This window comes from Salvelinus alpinus, chromosome 4, assembly GCF_045679555.1.
Source record: "Salvelinus alpinus chromosome 4, SLU_Salpinus.1, whole genome shotgun sequence".
NCBI lineage: Eukaryota > Metazoa > Chordata > Actinopteri > Salmoniformes > Salmonidae > Salvelinus > Salvelinus alpinus.
Genome location: NC_092089.1, coordinates 11,266,664 through 11,282,338, shown reverse-complemented (window position 1 = coordinate 11,282,338; position 15,675 = coordinate 11,266,664). Strand labels below are relative to the sequence as shown.

At 43.9% G+C, this 15,675-nt stretch overlaps 2 protein-coding genes across 2 annotated transcripts in view; both read right to left on the bottom strand.

Annotated features, from left to right (window-relative positions):
- The window catches only part of LOC139572868 (CUB and sushi domain-containing protein 3-like), a 1,528,140-nt gene that overhangs the window by 1,171,238 nt on the left and 341,227 nt on the right, over nucleotides 1-15,675 (bottom strand). The gene's annotated exons all lie outside the window — the stretch shown is intronic.
- LOC139572851 (CUB and sushi domain-containing protein 3-like) overlaps nucleotides 1-15,675 on the bottom strand; it is a 107,956-nt gene that overhangs the window by 75,634 nt on the left and 16,647 nt on the right. The window contains exon 2 of the mRNA XM_071395661.1: nucleotides 9,356-9,550. Within this exon, the coding sequence (XP_071251762.1) occupies nucleotides 9,356-9,550 (195 nt within the window). The remainder of the gene's footprint in view (nucleotides 1-9,355; nucleotides 9,551-15,675) is intronic.

The following is a 15,675-nucleotide window of genomic DNA, read 5'->3' as shown; positions in this document are numbered from 1 at the left end:
TTGTCAGGTTGTATCCCGGTGTTAAGACAGGCCTAATGCTGTCAGGTTGTAGCCCGGTGTTAAGAGAGGCCTATTTTGTCAGGTTGTAGCCCAGTGTTAAGACAGGCCTAATGTTGTCAGGTTGTATCCCGGTGTTAAGACAGGCCTAATGCTGTCAGGTTGTATCCCGGTGTTAAGAGAGGCCTATTTTGTCAGGTTGTAGCCCAGTGTTAAGACAGGCCTAATGTTGTCAGGTTGTAGCCCAGTGTTAAGACAGGCCTAATGTTGTCAGGTTGTATCCTGGTGTTAAGACAGGCCTAATGTTGTCAGGTTGTATCCCGGTGTTAAGACAGGCCCATTTTGTCAGGTTGTAGCCCGGTGTTAAGATCGGCCTACGAGAGGAAAACATTGTCTTCTCCTTTCCATCTCCCCGCCCCGTTAACGCTGTAGCCTATTTTACAATTCAGCCAAACGTGCATTTCTCCTCCAATATGCTATCAGTAGGGTTAAAAGGAAAATAAAATTGAAATAAGTGTCCAGCAAGTTTTTATGTAGTCTGGCTTTTTCCTGGGACTCCAGAAGATTTAAGAGGAATAGCTGTGGCAGCAGCGAGGCCAGCTGGGTAATTGCGCATCGGAACAAACGAAGACAGACAAGCTGGAGATGTAGCCTATAGCTTAAGTTTATAGCGTATGCATATTAGTCTATAACTCATAAAATCAATGTTAGGATTAATACTTAATACTGCAGTGAATATATCCAGGCAATTTACATAGGAAATAAAAATGTGTTTATCAAGATAATGAAATCATAGGTAACCTAGGCTACCCTCCCAGTCCCCGGGTATGCAGCTGGTAAACCTCCCCTATTGTTTAACAACAACACAATGTCATGAATACTCTTATTATTGTTTTCATGTGAGTACACAACTGTAGTCTAGGCTGTACACTGCAGTGAATAACCTACTGTATATCATTTGAATACACAGTCATTTCTAAATAACTGCAACTAACCTGCTTGATCGGGCAACCATTTGGATCAGATTCTGGGGGTTTTCTCGGCAGTCCAGACACATTAGGTCCAGACACATTAGGTCCAGGCACATTAGGTCCATAGACACATTAGGACCAGACACATTAGGTCCACAGACACATTAGGTCCAGGCACATTAGGTCCAGACACATTAGGTCCAGACACATTAGGTCCAGGCACATTAGGTCCACAGACACATTAGGTCCAGGCACATTAGGTCCACAGACACATTAGGTCCACAGACACATTAGGTCCAGACACATTAGGTCCAGACACATTAGGACCACAGGCACATTAGGTCCAGACACATTAGGACCACAGGCACATTAGGTCCAGACACATTAGGTCCAGACACATTAGGTCCACAGGCACATTAGGTCCAGGCACATTAGGTCCAGACACATTAGGTCCAGACACATTAGGTCCACAGACACATTAGGTCCAGACACATTAGGTCCAGACACATTAGGTCCAGACACATTAGGTCCAGACACATTAGGTCCAGACACATTAGGTCCACAGGCACATTAGGTCCAGGCACATTAGGTCCAGACACATTAGGTCCAGACGCATTAGGTCCACAGACACATTAGGTCCAGACACATTAGGTCCAGACACATTAGGTCCAGACACATTAGGACCACAGGCACATTAGGTCCTGACACATTAGGACCAGACACATTAGGTCCACAGGCACATTAGGTACAGAGACATTAGGTCCAGACACATTAGGTCCACAGACACATTAGGACCAGACACATTAGGACCAGACACATTAGGTCCACAGGCACATTAGGTCCTGACACATTAGGACCAGACACATTAGGTCCACAGACACATTAGGTCCAGGCACAAACACAGTCATAGATCTATAATCCAGGACTGGGAAACACTACAATACAGTCATACATCTATAATCCAGGACTGGGAAACACTACTATACAGTCATACATCTATAATCCAGGACTGGGAAACACTACAATACAGTCATACATCTATAATCCAGGACTGGGAAACACTACAATACAGTCATACATCTATAATCCAGGACTGGGAAACACTACTATACAGTCATACATCTATAATCCAGGACTGGGAAACACTACAATACAGTCATACATCTATAATCCAGGACTGGGAAACACTACTATACAGTCATACATCTATAATCCAGGACTGGGAAACACTACTATACAGTCATACATCTATAATCCAGGACTGGGAAACACTACAATACAGTCATACATCTATAATCCAGGACTGGGAAACACTACAATACAGTCATACATCTATAATCCAGGACTGGGAAACACTACTATACAGTCATACATCTATAATCCAGGACTGGGAAACACTACTATACAGTCATACATCTATAATCCAGAACTGGGAAACACTACTATACAGTCATACATCTATAATCCAGGACTGGGAAACACTACTATACAGTCATACATCTATAATCCAGGACTGGGAAACACTACTATACAGTCATATATCTATAATCCAGGACTGGGAAACACTAATATACAGTCATACATCTATAATCCAGGACTGGGAAACACTACTATACAGTCATACATCTATAATCCAGGACTGGGAAACACTACTATACAGTAATACATCTATAATCCAGGACTGGGAAACACTACTATACAGTCATACATCTATAATCCAGGACTGAGAAACACTACTATACAGTCACACATCTATAATCCAGGACTGGGAAACACTACTATACAGTCATACATCTATAATCCAGGACTGGGAAACACTACAATACAGTCATACATCTATAATCCAGGACTGGGAAAACTACTATACAGTCATACATCCATAATCCAAGACTGGGAAACACTACTATACAATCATACATCTATAATCCAGGACTGGGAAACACTACTATACAGTCATACATCTATAATCCAGGACTGGGAAACACTACGATACAGTCATACATCTATAATCCAGGACTGGGAAACACTACAATACAGTCATACATCTATAATCCAGGACTGGGAAAACTACTATACAGTCATACATCTATAATCCAGGACTGGGAAACACTACAATACAGTCATACATCTATAATCCAGGACTGGGAAAACTACTATACAGTCATACATCTATAATCCAGGACTGGGAAACACTACTATACAGTCATACATCTATAATCCAGGACTGGGAAACGCTACAATACAATCATACATCTATAATCCAGGACTGGGAAACACTACTATACAGTCATACATCTATAATCCAGGACTGGGAAACACTACAATACAGTCATACATCTATAATCCAGGCATCAATAAATGCTCTGAAATAGATATTCTCCTCAATAATCAGATCAGATGGATTATTAATCTGAATGATACCTGATTCAGTGAAATTATATGCAGCAATATGAATGGGACTTGTGAGTCAGGGATTGGGGAAGCTTTTAAATAGCAACATAAAGGTGTTAGGTACCTTTGTTAGTCACATCCCCATCAATATGCCTCAATTTGAATATTCATATGCGGTTTGACAGAAATTGAGGGAGTACAGAGAGAGAGAGAGAGCACTGAGAACAATGTGTCTAATCTACACATTCTCAAAACACGAAGGCTAAATGTTCAGAGATGTTTTGAAGGCTGGTGGATGGAGAATGGCAGGAGGAAATACTATGGTTGTTTCTCAATATCTAATTAATAGTCTTTCCTCCTGCCGATCCCCATCCACCACCCCTCAAAACATACCTGAACATTTAGCAGTTGTCTTGAGTGCGTTCTTGTGAGGATGAGAGTGTGGAGAACACATAGAGTATTACATTTGAGAAGCTCTCCCCCCTTACTGTTTTACCTCACGCTGCACCTCCCCATTCACTGACCCTTCCAACCAGGACAAAGGCAATAGAGATGAAACAAGATATACACAAAGCTAGCTAGCTATATGTGGATCATAATAATCTAGCTAGCCAGCTAGTTAAACAGGCCAAAAATTACCTAAAACGAATATTATCCAGGGTAGATGTACATTTTTAATAGATTTAACGGGACGGCCCCGTTAGAGCTCCTGACAGACGTTCACTACGGTGCATCAAGTTTGCTGGAACCTCTCCAGGTAACTGATTAATAAACAATGATTCATTTACGATTGACTTCGAGTTTCCCTGCATAAGAATTTCTACGACACCGTATTGACTTACTATGGCCTTACACATTCACTTAACCTTCTTCCAGCCAGGATGGCAAGAGAGACAAAACGTGATATACACAAAGCAAATGTTTTACTTCATAACTATCAGCTAGCTCTATGTGAATCGTAATAATGTAGCTAACCCAGATAGTTTAACAAATATTACTTTAAAACTAATGTTATGCAAGGTAGATGTCCATTTTTGTGGGTAGCTAGCTAGCTAACAATTCTCTGTGGCTAACTAGCAGTACTAATACCCAGTAGTAATAGCTAACCCTACTGATTTACAATGGGCTTGCGATCTACACAATCTACAGTGGGTATTGTAGGCAGGTAAATGTTTTTTTTTATTATACAGAATGTATTTATTAACGTATCAAGATAAAATATTGTAGTCAGGCAACATATGAGATAGGCAACATGTCATTCCGAAGTCGGAGTGTATTTTCTCTCGCTTCAGCTCAGATAATTGATTTCAAGAAATGTTGCGTAATTTTTTTACGTGGTTGCATCATATTTCTGTGCGTACTTTCCGTTGCAGCTTTGCATCGATGTACGCTTCAGAACATGTACAAACGCGGTATGCATTGGAGAAGTGCCCGCCGTGCTCCGGTTTGCACACTGTACTTTGATCTGGACCCTCCTGTGCTCTGAATTGCGTGCTCGGAGCACGGTGGTATGTATTTTGACAAACACCCAATGTATCAGTCTATATGTATGTCTACGAGGTTGGAGACTGACTGAGAGAACGGGGAGGAGAACACGGAGGAGAGGAGGAGAAGGGACGGCGGAGAGGAGGAGAAGGGAGGAGAGAAGGAGAATGGACGGAAGAGAGGAGGAGAAGGGATGAGAGAAGGAGAAGGGAGGAGAGAAGGAGAAGGGATGGAAAAGAGGAGGAGAAGGGAGGAGAGGGGTGAAGGGAGGAGAGGGGTGAAGGGACGGAAGAGAGGAGGAGAAGGGAGGAGAGAAGGAGAAGGGAGGAGAGAAGGAGAAGGGATGGAAAAGAGGAGGAGAAGGGAGGAGAGAAGGAGAAGGGACAGAAGAGAGGAGGAGAAGGGAGGAGAGAAGGAGAAGGGATGGAAAAGAGGAGGAGAAGGGAGGAGAGAAGGAGAAGGGACGGCGGAGAGAAGGAGAGGGGAGGAGAGAAGGAGAAGGGATGGAAGAGAGAAGGAGAAGGGAGGAGAGAAGGAGAAGGGACGGAAGAGAGGAGGCGAAGGGACGGAGAGGGAAGAAGGGACGTAGGAGAGGAGGAGAACAGGGAGGAGAGAGGAGAAGGAACGAAGGAGGAGAGGAGAATGGGGACGAGAGGAGGAGAAGGGAGGAGAGGGGAGAAGGGATGGAGGAGAGGAGGAGGAGAAGGGGTGAAGGGACACTGTAGAGGAATAGAGGAAACAGGGACAAGGAGATGGAGGAGGCGTAGTGTTTGAAGCAGTCAGACATCAAGAGGGAATGGGCAGATACTCAGAGGAAATAAGATCAAAGAAATATCTGGCCATTCAGAGAACCCACAGACAGAACACCACTCTATGATGAGAGGAGAGGAGAGGAGAGGAGAGGAGAGGAGAGGAGAGGAGAGGAGAGGAGAGGAGAGGAGAGGAGAGGAGAGGAGAGGAGAGGAGAGGAGAGGAGAGGACAGGAGGACAGTAGGAGAGGAGGACAGGAGGACAGGAGGACAGTAGGAGAGGAGGACAGACGGAAGGAGAGGAGAGGAGAGGAGAGGAGAGGAGAGGAGAGGAGAGGAGAGGAGAGGAGAGGAGAGGAGAGGAGAGGACAGGAAGACAGGAAGACAGTAGGAGAGGAGGTCAGGAGAGGAGGACAGTAGGAGAGGAGAGGAGGAAAGGAGGAGAGGAGAGGAGAGGAGAGGAGAGGAGAGGAGAGGAGAGGAGAGGAGGAGAAGAGGAGAGGAGATGATGAGAGGATATGAGGAGGAGATGAGGAGAGGAGGAGGGGGAGATGATTGTCCCAAGCAGCACTGTCCGCACCGTGTTGACCTGAAAGGAATGTGCTGCGGCTAGTGAGAGAAGATAACGCTCTATGTGCTGTACACCCTAAATGGCACCCTATTCACTACATAGTGCACTACTTTTGACCAGAGCCCTATGGGCCACTATATACTGAATAGTGTGTCATTTGGGCTCCAAGCCTATGTCTCAGGCAACCCATCAACCCTCAATCTGCAGTTTTTTAACACTTCTAAGCTGTCAATTCACCAGCATATGTTGCACCAATTTCCACTTTAAAAAGTATTTCAGGCTCCAGCGCCGAAAAATACAGCCTGCCAGTGCCAGCAGTGATTCTCCCTCCTCTCCTCTCCTCCTCCTCTCCTCCTCCTCTCCTCTCCTCTCTTCTCTTCTCCTCTCTTCTCCTCCTCTCCTCTCTTCTCCTCTCCTCCTCTCCTCTCTTCTTCTCTCCTCTCTTCTCCTCTCCTCCTCTCCTCTCTTCTCCTCCTCACCTCTCCTCTCCTCTCTTCTTCTCCTCCTCTCCTCTCTTCTCCTCTCTTCTTCTCTCCTCTCTTCTCCTCTCCTCCTCTTCTCTCTTCTCCTCTTTTTTCCTCCCTCATCCTATCATCTCTTCTCCTCTTCTCTCTTCTTCTCCTCCTCTCCTCTCTTCTCCTCTTTTTTCCTCCCTCCTCCTATCTCTCCTCTCATCTCTTCTCCTCCTCTCCTCTCTTATCCTCTTTTTTCCTCCCTCCTATCTTCTCCTCTCATCTCTTCTCCTCTTCTCTCTTCTTCTCCTCCTCTCCTCTCTTCTCCTCTTTTTCCTCCCTCCTCCTATCTTCTCCTCTCTCTTCTTCTCCTCCTCTCCTCTCTTCTCCTCTTTTTTCCTTCCTCCTCCTATCTTCTCCTCTCATCTCTTTCTCCTCCTCTCCTCTCCTCTTTGATTCCTCATCTCTTCTCCTCTCTTTCTCCTCCTCTCCTATCCTCTTGATTCCTCATCTCTTCTCCTCTCTTTCTCCTCATCTCCTCTCCTCTTGATTCCTCATCTCCTCCTCTCAGTGCAGTCAGATTGCACAGTGGTTTGGTGATTATGTTTTCTTTTGCATTCCTCTGGGGCAAAAGATTATCATTAAAGAGGAGCTTGATTTGGCTTTCTTCTAATAGAGAGACAACATATGTGATCTGAGTCTGGGCTCCTAGGGTTGGTTAAACAGCAGCACACTGAACTAACGCTGTGGACACTAACAGCAGCTACTCACCGGCTCCAGAAATAGATGGATGCAATACTACTAGTGAAATAAAGGGAAAGGGACTTTGGTCAGTAAATATCCTTGGACCTAGTGTGTTGTTATAATGCGTTATAGTGCAGAATAAGGGATTGATAAGGTCATGAGTTAGGAGGGTCAATGTAGTAATGTCTCCTGCAGTGAACTGCTGTCTATCACATCAACGTGATGGTAGCAGGCTACCACTGTATACTTGTTGGACTGATCGAGATACCAGTCAGATCTCGCGGGATACATAGGTGAACCTTTCTACGCGGAGAAATGTCATATTCCCCATAAATAAATGAGTATCTATGATGACTATATCAATGTGTTCCTGTAGCCTCCCGTATAACCTGCATCTTTAAGTGCATAGGGTAGAGTCCGTGTCCTAAAAGGGCACCGTATTCCATAAATAGGGCACTACTTTCGACCCTATGGGTCCTGGTGAAAAGTAGTGCACTAAATAGGGAATAGAGTGTCGATTGGGATGCACCTAGGCCATACTCAGTGGTGTCCGGTGGTGGAAAAAGTTAGAAAAAGAGGAGAAGAGACAAGAAGAGAAGAGAAGAGAAGAGAAGAGAAGAGAGGAGAGGAGAGGAGAAGAGAAGAGAAGAGAAGAGAAGAGAAGAGAAGAGAAGAGAAGAGAAGAGAAGAGAAGAGAGGAGAGGAGAGGAGAGGAGAGGAGAAGAGAAGAGAAGAGAAGAGAAGAGAAGAGAAGAGAAGAGAAGAGAAGAGAGGAGAGGAGAGGAGAGGAGAGGAGAGGAGAGGAGAGGAGAAGAGAAGAGAAGAGAAGAGAAGAGAAGAGAAGAGAAGAGAAGAGAGAGAGGAGAGGAGAGGAGAGGAGAGGAGAGGAGAGGAGAGGAGAGGAGAGGAGAGGAGAGGAGAGGAGAAACCTTTAATAGAAAATGACTCAAGTAAAAGTGCAAGTCACCCAGTAAAATACAACTTGAGTAAAAGTCTAAAAGTATTTGGTTTTAAATATACTTATTAAATATCAAAAGTAAATGGAATTGCTGAAATATACTTAAGTATCAAATGTAAAAGTATAAATCATTTCAAATTCCTTATATTAAGCAAACCAGACGGTACAATTTTAATTTTCTTTTTTATTGACGAATAGCCAGGGGCAACACTCCAACACTCAGACATCATTTACAATCTAAACGTTTGTGTTTAGTGAGTCTGCCGGATCAGAGGCAGTAGGGATGGACCAGGGATGTTCTCTTGATAATTGTGTGAATTGGACCATTTTCCTGTCAAAAAATGTAACAGGTACTTTTGGATGTCAGAGAAAATGTATGGAGTAAAAAGTATTTTATTTTCTTTAGGAATGTATTGAAGTAAAAGTAAAAGTTGACAGAAATATAAATAGTAAAGTAAAATACAAATACCCCATAAAAACTACTTAAGTAGTACTTTAAAGTATTTTTACTTAACACACCGCTGCTGGTGTCAGCCATGATGCGGTAGTCACCTCAGATATAGTCTAGGTAAATATCCTGAGAGAAAATAACATTACATTCTTCTATGATTGAATTCCAACCAAAGTCAATTCAGAACCACAAGGATCAAAGTCAGTGGCTCTTTACAGATCAACAGGAAATCAGATTGCAAAGCGACCAGAGTACAGACACAGTATTAGAGAACCATTATATGTTCTGTGGAACAACCAAGATTCAATAGTGTAATGGAATTTCATCCTAGTTCATTGCTCACAACGTCAAACAAGACAAATCGAAAACTAGACTGGACTTGATTCAAGAGCCAATCAAGAAAGAAAGAAAAAGCCCATTGGGCCAATCCCACTGTGTCAATATGAAGGAATCATGTTTTGAGTCACAAATGTACCCTTATTCCCTTTATAGTGCACTACTTAAGACCAGGGCCTATAGGGCTGTAGTTACAAGTATTTCACTATGCCATTGGGGACACACCCCGTGTTATTAAAGCCAGTCTCACCTCTGCAGATGGGGACGGGGAAGTCCCAGACGGCCATATTGCCTGTGTTGAGGACACAGGTAAGCAGTGAGCGACCGTCCAACACGTAGCCCGTCACACACCTGTAGCGGATCGTGTTCCCGATGTTGAACTGTGTTCCGTTGAGGATGCCTTTAGGTGGAACACCAGGGTTCCCACAGGCGCTGCTCCTTAACTCTGCAACACAGACACAGAGAATGTTACCACAGACACTACTCCTTAACTCTGGAACACAGACAGAATGTTACCACAGACACTACTCCTTAACTCTGGAACACAGACACAGAGAGAATGTTACCACAGACACTACTCCTTAACTCTGGATCACAGAGAGAATGTTACCACAGACACTACTCCTTAACTCTGGAACACAGACAGAGAGAATGTTACCACAGACACTACTCCTTAACTTTGGATCACAGACAGAGAGAATGTTACCACAGACACTATTCCTTAACTCTGGATCACAGACAGAGAGAATGTTACCACAGACACTACTCCTTAACTTTGGATCACAGACAGAGAGAATGTTACCACAGACACTACTCCTTAACTCTGGAACACAGACAGAGAGAATGTTACCACAGACACTACTCCTTAACTCTGGAACACAAACAGAATGTTACCACAGACACTACTCCTTAACTCTGGATTACAGACAGAATGTTACCACAGACACTACTCCTTAACTCTGGAACACAGACAGAGAGAATGTTACCACAGACACTACTCCTTAAATCTGGAACACAGACAGAATGTTACCACAGACACCGCTCCTTAACTCTGGAACACAGACAGAGAGAATGTTACCACAGACACTACTCCTTAACTCTGGAACACAGACAGAATGTTACCACAGACACTACTCCTTAACTCTGGAACACAGACAGAATGTTACCACAGACACTACTCCTTAACTCTGGAACACAGACAGAATGTTACCACAGACACTATTCCTTAACTCTGGAACACAGAGAGAATGTTACCACAGACACTACTCCTTAACTCTGGAACACAGACAGAATGTTACCACAGACACTATTCCTTAACTCTGGAACACAGAGAGAGAGAATGTTACCACAGACACTACTCCTTAACTCTGGAACACAGACAGAATGTTACCACAGACACCGCTCCTTAACTCTGGAACACAGACAGAGAGAATGTTACCACAGACACTGCTCCTTAACTCTGGAACACAGACAGAATGTTACCACAGACACTACTCCTTAACTCTGGAACACAGACAGAGAGAATGTTACCACAGACACTACTCCTTAACTCTGGAACACAGACAGAATGTTACCACAGACACTACTCCTTAACTCTGGAACACAGACAGAGTGTTACCACAGACACTGCTCCTTAACTCTGGAACACAGACACAGAGAATGTTACCACAGACACTACTCCTTAACTCTGGAACACAGACAGAATGTTACCACAGACACTACTCCTTAACTCTGGATCACAGACAGAGAGAATGTTACCACAGACACTACTCCTTAACTCTGGATCACAGACAGAGAGAATGTTACCACAGACACTATTCCTTAACTCTGGATCACAGACAGAGAGAATGTTACCACAGACACTACTCCTTAACTCTGGAACACAGACAGAGAGAATGTTACCACAGACACTACTCCTTAACTCTGGAACACAGACAGAATTTTACCACAGACACCGCTCCTTAAATCTGGAACACAGACAGAGAGAATGTTACCACAGACACTACTCCTTAACTCTGGAACACAGACAGAATGTTACCACAGACACTACTCCTTAACTCTGGATCACAGACAGAGAGAATGTTACCACAGACACTCCTCCTTAACTTTGGATCACAGACAGAGAGAATGTTACCACAGACACTACTCCTTAACTCTGGAACACAGACAGAGAGAATGTTACCACAGACACTACTCCTTAACTCTGGAACACAAACAGAATGTTACCACAGACACTACTCCTTAACTCTGGATTACAGACAGAATGTTACCACAGACACTATTCCTTAACTCTGGATCACAGACAGAGAGAATGTTACCACAGACACTACTCCTTAACTCTGGAACACAGACAGAGAGAATGTTACCACAGACACTACTCCTTAACTCTGGAACACAGACAGAATTTTACCACAGACACCGCTCCTTAAATCTGGAACACAGACAGAGAGAATGTTACCACAGACACTACTCCTTAACTCTGGAACACAGACAGAATGTTACCACAGACACTACTCCTTAACTCTGGATCACAGACAGAGAGAATGTTACCACAGACACTCCTCCTTAACTTTGGATCACAGACAGAGAGAATGTTACCACAGACACTACTCCTTAACTCTGGAACACAGACAGAATGTTACCACAGACACTACTCCTTAACTCTGGATCACAGACAGAGAGAATGTTACCACAGACACTACTCCTTAACTCTGGATTACAGACAGAATGTTACCACAGACACTACTCCTTAACTCTGGATCACAGACAGAGAGAATGTTACCACAGACACTCCTCCTTAACTTTGGATCACAGACAGAGAGAATGTTACCACAGACACTACTCCTTAACTCTGGAACACAGACAGAATGTTACCACAGACACTACTCCTTAACTCTGGATCACAGACAGAGAGAATGTTACCACAGACACTACTCCTTAACTCTGGATCACAGACAGAGAGAATGTTACCACAGACACTATTCCTTAACTCTGGATCACAGACAGAGAGAATGTTACCACAGACACTCCTCCTTAACTTTGGATCACAGACAGAGAGAATGTTACCACAGACACTACTCCTTAACTCTGGAACACAGACAGAATGTTACCACAGACACTACTCCTTAACTCTGGATCACAGACAGAGAGAATGTTACCACAGACACTACTCCTTAACTCTGGATCACAGACAGAGAGAATGTTACCACAGACACTATTCCTTAACTCTGGATCACAGACAGAGAGAATGTTACCACAGACACTACTCCTTAACTCTGGAACACAGACAGAGAGAATGTTACCACAGACACTACTCCTTAACTCTGGAACACAGACAGAATTTTACCACAGACACCGCTCCTTAAATCTGGAACACAGACAGAGAGAATGTTACCACAGACACTACTCCTTAACTCTGGAACACAGACAGAATGTTACCACAGACACTACTCCTTAACTCTGGATCACAGACAGAGAGAATGTTACCACAGACACTCCTCCTTAACTTTGGATCACAGACAGAGAGAATGTTACCACAGACACTACTCCTTAACTCTGGAACACAGACAGAGAGAATGTTACCACAGACACTACTCCTTAACTCTGGAACACAAACAGAATGTTACCACAGACACTACTCCTTAACTCTGGATTACAGACAGAATGTTACCACGGACACTATTCCTTAACTCTGGATCACAGACAGAGAGAATGTTACCACAGACACTACTCCTTAACTCTGGAACACAGACAGAGAGAATGTTACCACAGACACTACTCCTTAACTCTGGAACACAGACAGAATTTTACCACAGACACCGCTCCTTAAATCTGGAACACAGACAGAGAGAATGTTACCACAGACACTACTCCTTAACTCTGGAACACAGACAGAATGTTACCACAGACACTACTCCTTAACTCTGGATCACAGACAGAGAGAATGTTACCACAGACACTCCTCCTTAACTTTGGATCACAGACAGAGAGAATGTTACCACAGACACTACTCCTTAACTCTGGAACACAGACAGAGAGAATGTTACCACAGACACTACTCCTTAACTCTGGAACACAAACAGAATGTTACCACAGACACTACTCCTTAACTCTGGATTACAGACAGAATGTTACCACAGACACTACACCTTAACTCTGGAACACAGACAGAGAGAATGTTACCACAGACACTACTCCTTAAATCTGGAACACAGACAGAATGTTACCACAGACACCGCTCCTTAACTCTGGAACACAGACAGAGAGAATGTTACCACAGACACTACTCCTTAACTCTGGAACACAGACAGAATGTTACCACAGACACTACTCCTTAACTCTGGAACACAGACAGAATGTTACCACAGACACTACTCCTTAACTCTGGAACACAGACAGAATGTTACCACAGACACTATTCCTTAACTCTGGAACACAGAGAGAATGTTACCACAGACACTACTCCTTAACTCTGGAACACAGACAGAATGTTACCACAGACACTATTCCTTAACTCTGGAACACAGAGAGAGAGAATGTTACCACAGACACTACTCCTTAACTCTGGAACACAGACAGAATGTTACCACAGACACCGCTCCTTAACTCTGGAACACAGACAGAGAGAATGTTACCACAGACACTGCTCCTTAACTCTGGAACACAGACAGAATGTTACCACAGACACTACTCCTTAACTCTGGAACACAGACAGAGAGAATGTTACCACAGACACTACTCCTTAACTCTGGAACACAGACAGAATGTTACCACAGACACTACTCCTTAACTCTGGAACACAGACAGAGTGTTACCACAGACACTGCTCCTTAACTCTGGAACACAGACACAGAGAATGTTACCACAGACACTACTCCTTAACTCTGGAACACAGACAGAATGTTACCACAGACACTACTCCTTAACTCTGGATCACAGACAGAGAGAATGTTACCACAGACACTACTCCTTAACTCTGGATCACAGACAGAGAGAATGTTACCACAGACACTATTCCTTAACTCTGGATCACAGACAGAGAGAATGTTACCACAGACACTACTCCTTAACTCTGGAACACAGACAGAGAGAATGTTACCACAGACACTACTCCTTAACTCTGGAACACAGACAGAATGTTACCACAGACACCGCTCCTTAAATCTGGAACACAGACAGAGAGAATGTTACCACAGACACTACTCCTTAACTCTGGAACACAGACAGAATGTTACCACAGACACTACTCCTTAACTCTGGAACACAGACAGAGAGAATGTTACCACAGACACCGCTCCTTAACTCTGGAACACAGACAGAGAGAATGTTACCACAGACACTACTCCTTAACTCTGGAACACAGACAGAGTGTTACCACAGACACTGCTCCTTAACTCTGGAACACAGACACAGAGAATGTTACCACAGACACTACTCCTTAACTCTGGAACACAGACAGAATGTTACCACAGACACTACTCCTTAACTCTGGAACACAGACAGAGTGTTACCACAGACACTGCTCCTTAACTCTGGAACACAGACACAGAGAATGTTACCACAGACACTACTCCTTAACTCTGGAACACAGAGAGAGAGAATGATACCACAGACACTACTCCTTAACTCTGGAACACAGACAGAGAGAATGTTACCACAGACACTACTCCTTAACTCTGGAACACAGACATAATGTTACCACAGACACTACTCCTTAACTCTGGAACACAGAGAGAGAGAATGATACCACAGACACTACTCCTTAACTCTGGAACACAGACAGAGAGAATGTTACCACAGACACTACTCCTTAACTCTGGAACACAGACATAATGTTACCACAGACACTACTCCTTAACTCTGGATCACACAGAGAGAGAATGATACCACAGACACTACTCCTTAACTCTGGAACACAGACAGAGAGAATGTTACCACAGACACTACTCCTTAACTCTGGAACACAGACATAATGTTACCACAGACACTACTCCTTAACTCTGGAACACAGAGAGAGAGAATGATACCACAGACACTCCTCCTTAACTCTGGAACACAGACAGAGAGAATGTTACCACAGACACTGTTCCTTAACTCTGGAACACAGACAGAGAGAATGTCACTAAATCCACTTCAATCAGTGTAGGTGAAGGGGAGGAGACGGGTTAAATAAGGATTTAAGGTGAACGAGCAAGACAAAAGATTGAATATCCTTTGAACGGGGTATGTTAGTAGATGACATGCACACCGGTTTGTGTCAAGAACTGAAACGATGCTGGGGTTTTCACGCTCAATAGTTTCCTGTGTGTATGAAGAATGGTCCACCGCCCAAAGGACATCCAGCCAACTGAACACAACTGTATTTGTATTTGTTATGGATCCCCATTAGTTCCTGCCAAGACAGCAGCTACTCTTCCTGGGGTTTATTATGGATCCCCATTAGTTCCTGCCGAGGCAGCAGCTACTCTTCCTGGGGTTTATTATGGATCCCCATTAGTTCCTGCCGAGGCAGCAGCTATTCTTCCTGGGGTTTATTATGGATCCCCAATAGTTCCTGCCAAGACAGCAGCT